At 40.8% G+C, this 15,275-nt stretch overlaps 1 protein-coding gene across 3 annotated transcripts in view; it reads left to right on the forward strand.

Moving 5' to 3' along the window:
• The first annotated feature begins 969 nt into the window (after positions 1 to 969).
• KDM3A (lysine demethylase 3A) overlaps positions 970 to 15,275 on the forward strand; it is a 52,986-nt gene continuing 38,680 nt past the window's right edge. For 2 of the 3 annotated variants that reach the window (XM_045054525.1, XM_045054526.1), the window contains exons 1-8: positions 970 to 1,100; positions 1,711 to 1,926; positions 8,485 to 8,640; positions 9,756 to 9,866; positions 13,061 to 13,163; positions 13,864 to 13,988; positions 14,247 to 14,319; positions 14,430 to 14,518. In XM_045054525.1, the coding sequence (XP_044910460.1) occupies positions 1,741 to 1,926; positions 8,485 to 8,640; positions 9,756 to 9,866; positions 13,061 to 13,163; positions 13,864 to 13,988; positions 14,247 to 14,319; positions 14,430 to 14,518 (843 nt within the window). In that variant the 5' untranslated portion in view covers positions 970 to 1,100; positions 1,711 to 1,740. Of the gene's footprint in view, positions 1,101 to 1,256; positions 1,391 to 1,710; positions 1,927 to 8,484; positions 8,641 to 9,755; positions 9,867 to 13,060; positions 13,164 to 13,863; positions 13,989 to 14,246; positions 14,320 to 14,429; positions 14,519 to 15,275 lie in introns of those variants that run through there. The other variant, XM_023251854.2, reaches the window with a different exon arrangement.

Here is a 15,275-nt window from a genome sequence, read left to right on the forward strand (position 1 = left end):
TTAAAGATTAAATGTGATGCCATGTCAAGCACCATCCTTTATTAAGTAAGAGGTCTTCAATTCCTTCATTCATTTCTTTTCATTCAACCAAAAAACTTCAGGTCCAAAAGACACAATCACCTTTCATCTCCTTTGTCCTTCAAAGTCACCTCTTCATATTTCTTGCACCATTATGGCCTTCCTCTAGTCTTTCAATTGCTTTATAAGACTCAATATCATCTCACCCTCCCTCTACATAAAAAAAAATCCCATTCTGCATTGTACTGAATGGACTCTTTTGCTCTAGTTTAACGAACGTCATTTCCCAATGATTCCATGCCTTTCTTCATTTTTCCTTCAAAATGGCGGACTTTAGACGTTCCACGAATAGCACCACGTGCGCCTGCGCCTCCCGCGGCCATTTCGCCCAGCAGCCCAAACTCCAGCCCCCTGCTCCACGAAGCGCCTGCGCGAGAGCCTTCAGAGCACAGTGGCTCCTCCCTCTAGCTGAGTACGCTTGAAACCGCACGTTCCCGTCCCTTCCCTCCCCCGCTGACTCTGCACCGCCCTCACCCCTTTCCTGTGAGATTCTTCCGCCAAGTGGAAAGTCCACCTTCCGTCGACAGCCTACGCAATTGAAGAGCAATCCAATAGGCACCTACAGCCCTGGGGCTTGTCATTCAGTCTTATCAACGCACCACTGCAATTTTTCTCTGGCCCCTAAAGTTGATAAGCGATTTCGCGGGACTTTTTTGCATCCCGTGGGCAACAAATGGAAAGAATGGCTGTGGCGGAGGGATCTCTCGCTTACGCTCTGTGTACTTTAACCTAATGGGGGTCGTCCGGGAGTCGGAAGGGGGAGGGGAGAGGGAGGAGGCAGCCAAGGAATTGTTTTTTTCTCTCGCCCCGCCTGCGCCAGGCCGGCCAATGGCGGCGGGCTGTTTACCCACGAGCCTCGCCCAGCTCCTCCAACTAGGCCAATGAGCGGCGGCAGCGGCTCCGAGGGGGCGGCTCCGAGAGGCTGTGCGTGTCTTGTGAGAGCTCTTGAACCAAGTCAGAGCTAGAGCTGGGCGGCTGGAAACGGCGGCCGCCGCTGGTGACTCAGGGAGGCAGGAGGCGGGGTAAGAGCGCCGCGGCCTCGGCTGAGGGGAGAGGAGGAAGAAAGATGAAGGCGCGGAGCCCGCGGCCCTGCCGCCCCCGCGCCGCGGCGCACGCCGGGACAACGGACGCCCGGGGGTCCGCGGCCGGGAAAGCGCGGTGTCGGGGCGGGGCGGCGGGGCAAGTGCGGAACCGCGGGCTCGCCCCTCCCGCGGGGCCGCCCGGGGCGGGGACACGGCCGCCCGGGACGGGCCCTTGCTTCGGGCCTTTTCTTCCCCGGGGTGGGGAGGGGGGCGAACACTTTAAAATCCGCGTAAGCTGCAAATAATTCTCCCCTCACTCTGTCTGCGTTTAGGTTTAAGGTTTTGGAAAAGCGAAACTTGGGAGAATGAGGGTCACGCGGCGCTTGGGCCCGTGTTTGCGGTGGGGGAGGGATCCGGGGGGGCGGGGGAGGACGCGGGTGTAGAGACCGGGTGTTGGGGTCTTGCCTGGTACCGGCCGCCGCCGTCTGGGGTCTGGTCTTTTCGAGCGCGGTTAGGCTCCCTCCCTCCGCCCTCGCTTCCCCCGCGTCCTCTCTTCCCGGCCCCCTCCCACCGACAGCCCCCGTTGCATTTTGTTTTTGTATTTTTGCAGGGAGGAGCCCTTCCTGCAGGCGTGGAAACCATGGTGCTCACGCTCGGAGAAAGTTGGCCAGTACTGGTGGGGAAGCGATTCCTCAGTCTGTCCGCCGCCGACGGCAGCGACGGCGGCCACGACAGCTGGGACGTGGAGCGCGTCGCCGAGTGGCCCTGGCTCTCCGGGACCATTCGAGCCGTCTCCCACACCGACGTTACCAAGAAGGATCTGAAGGTAAAACCAGCTCCCGGGCCTCAGCTGTCGGACGTTTTGTAGTTACCTTGGTAACGAACGAGCCAGCCAGCGGCCCCACTCCCCTTTTCAGAAAAGGGCGACCAGCAAGTTGGCATCTGATCTGCAGGTGCAGAAGACTAGACCTTGAAAGTCTTTGAAATTGGCCGTGTAGAGCCGAGGTGTGTTTGGCCTCCGGTTGCCCGTGTTTAATGACGGCCTTGGGGTTGCTCAGACATGCTTCGTTACTGCCCGCGCCCGTGCCCTGCTAGGACCGTAGGAGTGTTTCTCCGAAGGGGGAGCATGGGTAATGTTGGATTCGCCAGGTAGGTGATGTTAGGAATCATTAGGAATTGAGGGCTGGTGTTTTCGGGTGGATTTTTTGGTCTGCTCCTCTTAATTTCTTCACCCAACTTGCTAAACTTCTGGCCGTGTTGGAAATGAAGTGTGAGTGAAGAGGGAGGAGCTTAGTTCTGTTTGGCATATTAGGGTGGGTACTTGTCCGTATATGGCGGGTCAGAGTGGAAGTGGGTTCCTGGTCCTCTGATGACTTTGTAGGTAGGTGTGGGCTATGACCGTATATGGAGGGCGGGGGTGGAGCCACCCCTTACGTGGTGTGTGAGAGGAATGGCTTTGAAGCACACTTCGGTGTTCGCGGGGAGGGAGAGAAGAGAGAACAAGTGTGGACAGTGACTTTTAATCAGAACGACGCTCAGAGTCTTTCAGTTAGATCATTTCAAAAAGAGTTGAATTTTGATTATACTCCCTTGTGGAAGTAGTGGTGGCAAAGGATTGTCTGGGAACAACCAGTAAAGAAGCCATTCCACCAACAAAGACTCCTTTGTGCAAAAATAACTGGAGAAAGGTCCCTAACAAAGACTCCAAAGTGGTGGCAACTTGAAGGAAGCTTGTTAGAAGAGGAGAGATTTCCACCCTGGGTAGTGGATGTGTTTCAGTATCTTCACTTGGCCATCACTGCTTTTTCTTGAGAACGATGTTCAAGTTGGGAAGCAGGTTTTAGCATCAGCAGCTGAATACATGTTGATTTCGGACACACCGTTCATTTGAACACTTTAAGGCGACCGCACCTGTGCAAGCCAGTTTTAGTCTGCGGAGGGTTGTTGGATGTGTGGTTCTGTATTTTTAAAGCTTCCAGGGTGCCTTGGCTTCATGTTGAAATGGATGACTGTTGAGCACTTAGCCACGTGCCAGGCATCATGCTGAACACTTCATAGCCGTGATCTGATTAATCCTTACAGCAGCTCTGTGGGAGTAGGTACTAATATTGCCCCGTTTTACAGACAAAAATATCAGGGCTGGGGAAGATTAAGTCACAGAGGTCACATAGAAATTGGCATAGCCTGTGTTCTAACCCAGGAAGTTTTGGTACCTGAGCCCACCCTCTTTACCATTATGTTCCCTGTGCCACCAAAGGACTCCTTCAGACACTGTGGAGTTTGTTTTTTCTCCTCCTTTTCATTACTCCTAGCAAACTGGGTTTTGCTGTTTATAGAAAGAAAGTAGAGTGGCACAAGGATGGCCAACCTATTTGCTTTAGGCTGATAACCTTTTTCCATAAAGTGGGCTTTGTGTACCAGATTTCAGTCATAGTTGTTGTGGTTTATTTCACTTGCCAAGTAAAATGTTCTCTAGTGCATTTGTTTTTATCCGATTTGAATGGAAACAAGATTTGATTTAAGTCCTTAGTTTTTTGGCAGATGATGACAGACTAGGTGTTCCCTTGCCCCACAGGACCCAATTATAGACCTGTTGGATTAAGAAGGCAATCCAGGAGGTCATTTTTATGTGTTCTTTTTAATCTCCCACCTTCCTGCCACCCCAAATCTTTGAGGTGGTGGTAATATCTTCATTTTCAGAATGAGAAAGTAGATTAGGGAAAGGAGTCTTGTCCAGATTTGCATAGTTAGCTACTAAATGATGGAGGGAGGATTTGAATCTAGGTTTGGCTGTGTCTTTTCCATTGCACTAAAGTGCCTCACCTGAGGATAAACAGGGATTTTAATTTCAAGAACAGTTTTAATTATATTTGATTTTTGCTTTACCTGCAGACTTCGTAATTCAGCTTTAATGTAAGATACAAATTCTGTGATTTTTTTTATCTAGTCATAATTCATCATTATGTTCCTTAATTGAGTAGCAGATGGCTTAAGTTTAAGGGCATATTGTATTAGCAAACACAGAATTTCAGAACACTGGAACCAAATTGTGCTGGGGAAATACAGGCAGGAACTAGTAAGTAGCTATGACCATGCTTACACTTGGGCTTAAGGATCCTGGGTTTTGGGGGGGGGGGGGCGGTGGAATGGGACTGGGGGCTAAAATGTATATAAATGAATAAGATTCAAGTAGTATGCAACTGTTTTGGCATCGGTAGAAATAGTTTGTCTAGACTGATTTGCTGTTAGTTGAGGATGATGATAAAGCCAAGGCTTGTTAACTTTGTTTCACCTAGAGAGAGACTTTATAACAAAGTCACTTGGGTACATTATGTCTAGTTGTTGATTATATAGAGTCAAAGTGAAGACATAACAAGGAGTAAATATTTAGTATGTGGCACCTAATTGAATCCTCACAAATATGCTAGATGGTAAACCACATTTTTTAGTGTTAGAAATTGAGGCTTGAAGAAGTTAAATAACTTGACCAAGTTTGTCTCTAGACCTCAAACACTAGGCAGTTAATAGAGTGAGATTAAAGCACTTTATTTTGCTATCCTTAGCACTTAGCTCGCTTGGCATGTAATATTTGCTGAAATATTTGAATATATGGAAGGAATCAAAACTATTCTACACTGAAAAGCAGCTTTAGAAATGTACTGATGGAGCAGTGGCATTCTCTTTCCCTGGAATAACAACACATCTTTATTAGGTGTGGTTATAAGAACCTCTTTTTATACTACTCTTTCTACAGGTGGCTTTGGGTTTGTTCATTATGTGTGTTGGGAATGGCCTCCTTCCCCAACTTGTCTGTCTAGGTCTTTTCCTTCCTTTGAACTTACCTTATCCTTGAGTCTTCTGCTCTTAGTCCCTCGGGATATCCTTAGCAGATGAGTAGTACTTGCCATCTCCATATACTATTTCCTGCTGTTAAACCTTTTTGGCAGTTGGGTGCTTTGACCAGTGTCTAGCCTTTTCATCCTTACATACAGTTGGAATTTGCATGTTGATAGATTCTGCTGCCAGTCAAACCATGTAAAATGAGAAAGTCCTAGCAGTGTAATAAAATCTGTTTATCTCCCATAATTGAGCGCTAGACTGGGATTTTAAACGCTTATTTACTTATTTTTGAGAGAGAACACCAGCAGGGGAGGAGCAGAGAGAGAAGACGACACTGAATCTGAAGCAGGCTCCAAGCTCTGAGCTGTCAGTGCAGAGCTGGACACAGGGCTCAAACTCATGAACTGTGAGGTCGTGACCTGAGCCGAAGTCAGATGCTTAACTGACTGAACCACCGAGGCGCCCCTAGACTCTGAGATTTTAGACAAGTATTATATTTAGGTGTAAGAAGACCTAATCAGAAGCGTAATGAAATAATTTTCTAATTTGTGGAGTAGTGAAATAAGTGGTATTCTGCATTGTAGTGCTGGGCATAGAATAGATATGTCAAAACTTGCCTATAAACCATGCCATTCTGTAAGTACCTACCGTTAACTTAGAAATATTTCACTTGGCCTTTCTGATGGTTTTCTTAATCATATACTCAGGTGAGATTAGCTTGATTAGATATAAAGAGATTTTCTGTTGGGGAAAAATAAACTTGAAATAATTAGTTTGAAATAGTCCAGTTTCTGGTCCAGATATTTAATAGACGAATAAGGCACACATTTACAAAATGCCGTAATTAAAAGAAGAGCAAATTTGTTAATGATTTGTAGTGAGTACTGATAGGCCTCTTTTTGGCTTTTGGAATCAGATAGCATAAATAACATCTCCTTTGTGGACCAAAAGAACATGGGGGAATAACAATATAAATAACTAGTTATATCGATAAGTTTGCAGAAGCTTGGTCAAGTCACTTTAGTTCCCCCCGAATTTGAATTTTTATTGGTATGTCTTTTTATATAAATTTTTGCTTAGGAGGCTTTGGTGATAGAAGGTCCCTTATGTAGAGAACCTCAAGCTTCAAGGCACAAATGAAAGGTATATGTGGTTATGAGAAGAAACTTTTGAAAAAATGTTGAAAAGAGCTCACAACTTACTGGTTTCATTATATTTTAAGTCGCCTTTTAAGCTAAAGTTAATATGAATTTTTGACCATGTAACCTAACACTCCAAAATCACAAAGTAAGTTATTTTTTAAGGAGCTAAACTTAATTTTTTAATTAGTCAAAAATTAGGAGGGGCCCTGTCTAAATTTTGGGTTAAGGTTGATTGTAAGCTTTATAGGTGGTGGTTGGATAAGAATTGTGATGTTGCTTAAGTTTTGGGAAGCCACTGAATATCTTAATCTTTTACTTTTTTTTGTCTTTGTTTCTTAGTTTTTTGCTGAATAGATACTGGATAATCATATTTAAGATCTTTCCACCACTACTAAGTGAACTGATACCTTGATAAATTAAGATTTGAATTCCCATGGAGCTTTTAAGGCTACCTAGTCTCCGTGGCAGATGCTTTACATACATTGTCTTAAAAATCTATATTAAAGTTCAGTGATGGGTAGATGTTAGTACTTTCATTTTGAAGCTAGCAAAACCAGTTTCAAAGAGCTTAGATTTTAGTAAGGGTTCTTAACCTGCCAGGCAGGTTAATTGGTTTTCCTTGTAATACTATGTATCTTATTTTATGCGAGTAAAATCATTCTAAGAAAGCTTCAACATAGCTGGGATTCAAACCCAGATTTCTCTGGCGCTGTAGTTTATATATGCTCATTCCTCTTACACATTGATGGCAAAACTCTGCCATCTAAAGCTAGTTTGGGTTTGGAGTTGATGTGATGTGGGGCAGAAAGACTATCCAATTTAGGGGAGCTATCAGAGGACCTGGATTCTGGTGGCTGGGGAGGCAGGAAGATGAGCAGTCTCTGAACAGCTCTGAAGGACCATTTGATTGGGTATAGTGATGGATGGGGTGGGTAGAACCAAAGAGAGAGTACACACACAGGGCCTTGGCACATAGTAGGTGTTCACACATTTGGATGTATTCTGTGATAACTGCAAGATTAAAAGTCTGCCATGCCAAGAAGATATGCATCTTCTCAGGAGAAGTTGCCTGGGAAGTTAGGGATGCAGATTTTACTGTTGGGGGAGGAGGATAGGATGGATTTTAAATTTCATTGATTTTTAAAGATTGATATTCTAAGGCCATGAAACTGGAGAAGGTTTAGGATTGGGGCTATAGTGGTATACCAGTTGGGAATGTCCTGCCTGCTAAGTGGTTTAGAGTAAACAGAAGGTAAGAGCCCAATTCAGAGAGACATTTATTCATTCAACAAGTATTTGAGTACTGACTGCGGACTGGATACCAGTGAAATACAACAGTTAAATAAAAACAGATGCAGACTTTGACGTATTAGAATTTATGTCAATCAGTCAGCCACAAGTAAATAATTCAAAGTGTGGGTAAGTGTTAGGAAGGAAAAGTATAGGGCTTTGAGTGCAATGAACAAGGGAACTCTCTTCTGAGGGGTGGAGGAGGCTCTTTGAAGGTAAGGTAAGGCTTCTTGGAGGAAAGGATTTTTTTAATCGGGTTCTGACAGATGAATGGAAGTTAACTAAATTTTTTTTTTAATTAAAAGTTGAAAAGGGAGATATGATTATCTGTGAACTTATGAACAGAGTTGGCATGTTTATTAACTAGTTCTTTGAAACAAAAAACGAGAGGCTGCTTTAGTAGGAGAGGGGATTTTAAATCAAATTTAAAAAAGTGATTTTTACACCACATATTGAGGAAGTTTAACTCTGGGGTCAATTTATCAACTATTTGCTTCTATATTTAGCAAAGTAGTCTTTGACTCCAAACTCCCAGTTTATTCAACTGAAAGGGATATTGAGGATATGCTCTCTACTAGGCCTAGTGTTAAATCCTGTGAATACCAAAGGGATTGAAAAGCAAGTTGTGGATTATGGTGAATGGGTGGGGGGGCTCATCTTAGGCCCACAAGCAGCGTCAATTTAGAATTACAATGACCTGCAGTGAGTACTTTTTTTAGGGTTTCAAATTTCTTTCTTTTGGTTCTTAAAGTTCTGATGTCTAACATGTGTAAAAACTTTCCACATGGGGGGTTTTTGTTGTATGTATGGGCTTCCTAGAAGTTACTTTGGGGGGCAGAGATTGGCCTCCAAAACCCTTGGCTGCTGCTTCCCAAAGTGATTTGGGAGCTAGAGCTTGATGGTTAGATTAACATGTCGGACTGGTTTATGTGGACTGCGAAGGGAAGTAAGAGTGGGAAAGAAGGACAGCAGACACTCAGATATTCAGATTAAAGATTCAAGTAGAATAATGGCATAATTCAAAGTCGGCATTTTTCGTGTTTATTTTTGTTAATCAAATCTGATTTTTTTTTTTTTTTTTTTTTTTTTTTTTTTTACTTCTGTTTGTCTAGGTGTGCGTAGAGTTTGACGGGGAATCTTGGAGGAAGAGAAGATGGATAGAAGTCTACAGCCTTCTAAGGAGAGCATTTTTAGTAGAACATAACTTGGTTTTGGCTGAACGAAAGTCTCCTGAAATTTCTGAACGAGTTGTTCAGTGGCCTGCAATAGTGAGTAGAACTTGGGCTTATGAGAAGAGGGTATTGGTTATGTGTGAAACAAGGGAAATGGATATGTAGTGCCTATATTTGGCGTCTGGAGAATAATAGTACAGAAACATGACAGTGTAGGGGAGTTAGAAGAACATCTGGGATCTCCTGTCAGCCCCACTGCGAGGAATTCTGGAAGTCTAGGCCCTTGACTTTCTCAGCTCTATTTCTTCACTTGAAAAATGGGGATGGTCATATGGGTAATGTCTAGGTCAGAAGTCAGAAATCAGCAGTTGTATATGGACATACAGATCTGTATGGCTTGACCCTCATAGTGTTTTAAGAAAATTTGAATTAGTTGTCTGCTTATGAAATGGGGAGAGTATACCTTAAAATCTGGCTGTTGCCTGGCTCCTGTAGAGAGTTGCCAGTCTTGGCCTCATGATCCCTAAGGTTCTCTCTGAGTCATAATATTCTTTGGCTCTGAAGGTACTGGTAGTCAGTACCATTTCCATATCATAAGTCTGGTGTAGTTGGAATACGAGAGTGATCACAGGGTCTGGAGAAGACAGTTCAGGTTTTGTGAGACATAGAGCTTAATGGTGGAAGGGTCAGATTTAGACAGTTGGAAAGGCCAGGAAGGTGACTGAAAGGCTGACCAGATTGTGAAGAGCCAAGTCTGCTGTGTTAGCAAAGTTAAGATTTTGTCTGTAGGTGAGAACAGCTAGCTACTGGAGGTTTTTGAGTAATGTAGGGTTTTGGTTAAAGTTATATTTTGTCTTTGTATTTTTCCACCCCAGCTATTAAGAATTGGCTAAAAACATGGTTCTGTATCCTCAGAAAAATGTATACACACAATTTTTTGCATAAATTTTAGAGAAGCTGTATATCTTTGGACCCAGACTTCTATGTTAATGAGTCCCAAATGTGTATCTGGTTTAAATGATTGACTTTTGGATAAAAATTATGTGATGATATGGTTGCATAAATAGTCGTTATTGGGATACTGGCAGTAAATAAAAAAAACTTAATGGTTTTATCTCTTTCTGTATGTGTGGAAAATTGCTAGTCCCCATTTTCAGAGTTATGCTGATAGCAGTTGTGATGCCAAAACATTTTCTTTTGTTTTGCTATAGGTGTACAAGTCTCTGTTGGACAAAGCTGGTTTGGGATCCATAACCTCTATTCGCTTTCTGGGAGATCAACAAAGAGTATTTCTTTCTAAAGACCTCCTGAAGCCTATACAGGTAAAACATAAAAACAATATTAAACTCTCAAGATAGAAATACAGAGTCTTTTAAGACGAGAACTAAAATACTGATGTTGATTGCTCTAATTCGAACACCTATCTAACAGAAAAGGACCCATCCCAGCAGTTAGTTGTTAGACATCATCCCTCAGTGTTAGCCATTCAGTTGGTGCTATCCATTTGGTCTTGGAAGGACAGAGAAACTATGGTTGGAGTGTGTGTGTGTGCGCGCGCGTGTGCGCACATGCGCGCATTTGTATGGAAACACCTAGGTGATACAAAAATAATTTTAAAAAGATTGGCTCTCGTTCATATATATATATATATATATACACACACACACGTATATATATATATATATATACATATATATATACACACACACACACACATATGAGTATATATCCATATATGGCAGTTGTTATTTTATGTATCCTGTATTATTTGGGAAGTTGCCTACTTGCTAAAATATATTTGTAACATTCAGATCAGTACTTCGGCACTTTCATGGTCATCAGACATTGGCAGGGTGGCAAAAAATTTGAGTTGCCTGACAAATGTTCCCAACTGAGGTTGAATAAAGTGATGTTCTGCCTTCTTGTTTCATCTCTTATACTGTAAACAAGTATCCTTTCTGAGGTCTAATTAGTGCTGAATTTTTATGCTTTTTTTTTTTTGTTTGTTTTGGTGGTTTTACTACACCAACTATAGTGCTGAAGTACTGTCTAGTCTTCCTAAGTGCAAGAAGGCTGTGATGTGTCTTAGGGAAGAAATACATTTGTTAGAGAAGTTTTATTCAGCCTTGAGTTATAATGCTGTTGGCTGTGATTTCTAAGTTAATAATGCAGTAACATATTAAATAATGTGTTTTCTAGTACGTGCATGTGAGCACACATACACGCACACACACACACACATAAAACAAGGTTATATATATAGGTCGGTTGATGAAATTGTGACTCAGAGGCTCAAAGGAACCTAACCTTATCTTTCCACTAGGAGCAGTGGTTCACTATTCACTATTCCAGTGTTTGTGTGGACTTAATAAACATAATTACAATGAATAATGAGAATTGAGAGCGCATGCATGTGTGTTCTTTCCCACTAGCTTGCAAAACCCCCACCCTTTTCTTCACAACATTTAGGCTCTTGGGTCTTGCTTATATGTGATTATTTTCTTCATGAAAATGTTCGCAGAGAGGGGGAAAGAACATACAGATTATTTCCAGATTACTACCTTGGGAATAGAGTTGGTCATGTCATATCATTTGTCTTTTAGAGGTCATTTATGAAACTTAATCCCTTTTATCCACATCCATTTGGTGACCTGACTTGTTTCTGTGAACTGTTGTTAAAAGACAGTTTAGGGTCAATGGTCACTGCCATTGATGTGCCTGTGTTGGAAAACCCAAAGCACGGGCTTTCTCACTAAAGTCTCATTTCTGTATCCTGAAGGTGAGTGAAAACAAGGTCCACATTCTGAACCTTATTTTACAATGATTAAACAGAACAAAAAAAGGTGCTTTTGCTTAAGTTAATTTCAGATGCAGGTTACCTTCGGGATGTTCAGATAGCCATGTTGAGGTTTTATCTGCCTTAAAAGGAAGAATGCCTTGCTCTTAAGGACCAAGGAACATACAGGAGGGGCTTTGGGTATCTTGCTTTACTTAGTGATAGAGTAGTTTTTACTTCTCAGCATTGTTTTCTGGACAGTTGTGTTTTGCATCTTTTGTATATCCAAGCTTTTTAGTCAAAGCAGAACTCATAATTTTGTTTCTTAAGATGGAAAAAGCAAAATCTAGATCAGTAAGTTTTTATTCTCAGGAAGGTGCACCATGGCTATCATTGTGAATATTACTAGTAATATTAATTGAGGTAGATTATGATGTGTGCTCTTGACTTTTACTGGTGATAATAGTGGCCCAAGCTTAGTGCTTCAGGGCATTCTCTTGTAGATGTGGGTAGTTACATCCAGTTGCTACTGTATGAAACTGTGTTGGGAGATGTGACTACTGCAGTAGAATGCTTGCCCTATATAATACACAGAGAACCTGAAAATCATTTGGCATATATAGAAGTTGGAATTGAAACTTAAGGTCTGTTTTTTGGATTGAATTTGACTTATTTATCTGTGGGTAAGAAGACAAAATACCCAGGTTAGTCATCTGGCACTAAAACTTTCCTTGGCAGAGTAGAATTATTCTACCTTGTTTAAGAGCCATTTGTGACTGTCCCTAGTAATGTGCATTTTATCTCTTAATAAGAATTGGAGCACACATTTACATTTTTTTTTTTTTTTGAAACTGCAGCAGCATGAGGGGGGAAAAAAACAACAACCGTAAATGGTTCATTCTGATAATTAATGCTGAGCTCTTCTGAAGACCCTAGGTTAAGTCTAATGTTATTTGGCTTAAGAAATGCATTTTTCCAGCATGGCCTCTCTAAAAGACTAGTTAGTTGTCCCAGTGGGAGGAATGGATGAACTAATTTTGGCCACTGTGTATCCATTTCAGTGTCAGAAAAGTGTGAAGCCCTGATATTAGAAGAGCTTCTGTGCTGTATAGTTTGTGTTCAGCAGGTTATTTGTATTGACATTTTCTGTATACATTTGTCATAACTTAGTGTGCACACAAAGCCAGAAGACTGTGGAATAGCGCCCAAAATGGAGCTGCTGCCAAGAATTGAGTGTTTCAAAACTGGCTTGCTGAAAACTTAATGCTATTCATTCAGATTTTGTCTCTCCCATACCTCCCTTTACCATTTGTAAACAAAAATGCATTTGGAATTTTAGTTGGGTTAAATCAATCTGTGTTGTGATTTGTTAAAAACAATTTCAGCAAATTGACTTTACATATCCGTGTGTTTCTATGTGTGTGTCTTTTGCCCCTGGGAAATCCTTGGATTGACCATCTAGTTTATTATATTTTCCGTAGTCAAAGTTGTGTCAAAGTTATGCTTTGAGCCACTCCTTAGTATTTGTCATGCTCTTAGCTTGGGGTGACTTCACTTTAGTCTCCCTATACCTGTGATCATTTGATGGATTCCTACTATTTGACCTTTTCAGTTCATTGGAGCTGCAGTGGTTTGGTGCCATCAAATGGCTACTGACAGTACTTAAACATTAAGCTGATTGAAATATCCACTGGAATTTAACGCTTCTTATTTGTTACCTTAAAATCTTCCATTTTTCAGGATGTAAACAATCTTCGACTTTCCCTTATGGATAATCAGAATGTCAGTAAAGAATTTCAAGCTTTGATTGTGAAACATTTGGATGAAAGCCATCTTTTACAAGGTATATAGATTATCTGTTGATGACAGTTCATGAGTTGACAAATAGTTTGTAAGAAGCTACATTTTAGTCCTCATTCATTGAAATTTCTAATTTTTTAGTAATTGCTTTCTTCATCAACTAGATGATTGAAGGACTTTATATATCCAAAAGCCTCTGAAATTTGGAAAGCTCAGGGCTTATGTGAAAACTAGTAAAGTAGGTATTAAAAAAGCTCAGGTGTATTTTGACATGGAATTTGATATGTTTGAAATTTCAGTCTTATAAAATTGATGAAACATGAATGTGGTAATCCTGATCTTCCCATATACTGTTACTGAGTTTCCTGGTCAATTTTACAGTTTTTAAAGTTCTGTTTAGGCAGTTCTGTTGGGGTTCCTGAATTTGGATCCCCTAAAACTCTGCACAGGAAAGTAAGTTTGGGTTCAGTGAGTTACCTGGATTCTGCTTGGTCTCATACAAATGGTAGAATAAATATATTGCCACTTTTAGGTAAATTAATAGGAAAATGGAATAAAAAGTTTAAAATAAAATTAAAAATTTCTCCTAGCTTTTCTGAAATGTCTGTCTTCTCGTGTTTATAGCAGTATCTTTTACTGTTTATTTTTGTCTACTGCTTTTTTTAAAGACTTGAGAAAAGATTATCTTGGATGTTGGTGTGTTGGGAGATAATGCAGATTGCTCTAAGGATTTTTTTTTTCAGGTGACAAAAACTTAGTTGGTTCAGAAGTAAAAATTTATAGCTTGGACCCATCGACTCAGTGGTTTTCTGCAACAATTGTAAACGGAAACCCAGCATCAAAAACTCTGCAAGTCAACTGTGAAGAGGTAAAAGAGGATGCTAATTGCATGTAAGATAACCTGACAGAGAAAGATAATTCTAAAAAAGAATTATAATATCTTATAGGAGTTAAATAGTTTTATTATCTTTGTATTAAAATATTTGAGTAGAAAGAGAAATATCATGATTGTTTTTAAAAGAAATTATTTGTAAGAAGCTCTTCTTGTATGTTAACAGAACTAATTTCTGGTATGTTTCTGAGCGTTTTTAAGTTTCCCAGTATCTTTGTTTTATTTATTTTTAAGATTCCAGCACTGAAAATTGTTGATCCATCACTGATTCATGTTGAAGTTGTGCATGATAACTTTGGGACATGTGGTAAGATACTGTTTGATTAAAGCCTTTATTCTCCTTCTGACCTTTCCTCTTTCTCCTTTCCATGTTAAGAGAAACAGGGAAGCCAACTTACTTATTTTTAAATATTTTAGGTAATTCCACAAAAATTGGAGCCGTAAAACGCAAGTCTTCTGAGAATAATGGAAGCCTAGTTTCCAAACAAGCAAAATCTTGCTCTGAGGTAACCTTATGTTTGTCACTTGTGTCAAAGTTTCCTGAACTCTAATGGTGTGTGGCCAGTTTTTTGGTGGTTATAAAGCTTTCTTCTGTGCTGTTCTGCACTGTGTTGTCTGCTCTTCTTTGCTGGTTCCAGATCTTGGCCATAATTTCTACACTCAAGCAGATGGAGATAATATAAGTTTCTGGTTAACTATTTTTTGTGTAAAACGTGTATTATTTTTTGATATTTGCTGAAAATGCTCAATAGATTTGACAGTTTTCATCCATAAGGAGTGTTTTTGAGGGTAAGCTGAGTTGTGTGTATCAAATTGGAAGAAGGCCTGGCACGAGAGAAGGGGAGGAACCTTAGAATTCTGAGTAGGTGTTGAAATAGGACTCCTCACTCCTCGGTAATAGGTTTGATTGGTAATTTATGATTGGTTAAACAGACATGCTAGATTTTTAAAGGAAGTGTTGGTTTGCCATAACAAATTTCTGCCCAGAAAAGTATAGGCTTGTATGAATGCCACTGTGAGTTCAAGTAATGGATTTTATTCTGAAATAGTAAGGATTTAGATCAAGAAACTTAAGACTGTTTGTCTTTGAGGTGAGTTGAATCCTTAGGACCTATTACAATACACATAACTTTTTTACAGCTTAGGTAAAAGCTTACACAGCTGTGTATCCAAATGCACTCATGTTACAGGGACAAAAACACCTTTGTGATGCTCTGCTCCAGGCTGGAGCTTAGATTTTAAAAATGGACCAAGTTGGTATTA

The sequence above is a fragment of the Felis catus genome, chromosome A3 (genome assembly GCF_018350175.1).
Source record: "Felis catus isolate Fca126 chromosome A3, F.catus_Fca126_mat1.0, whole genome shotgun sequence".
NCBI classification, from domain to species: domain Eukaryota; kingdom Metazoa; phylum Chordata; class Mammalia; order Carnivora; family Felidae; genus Felis; species Felis catus.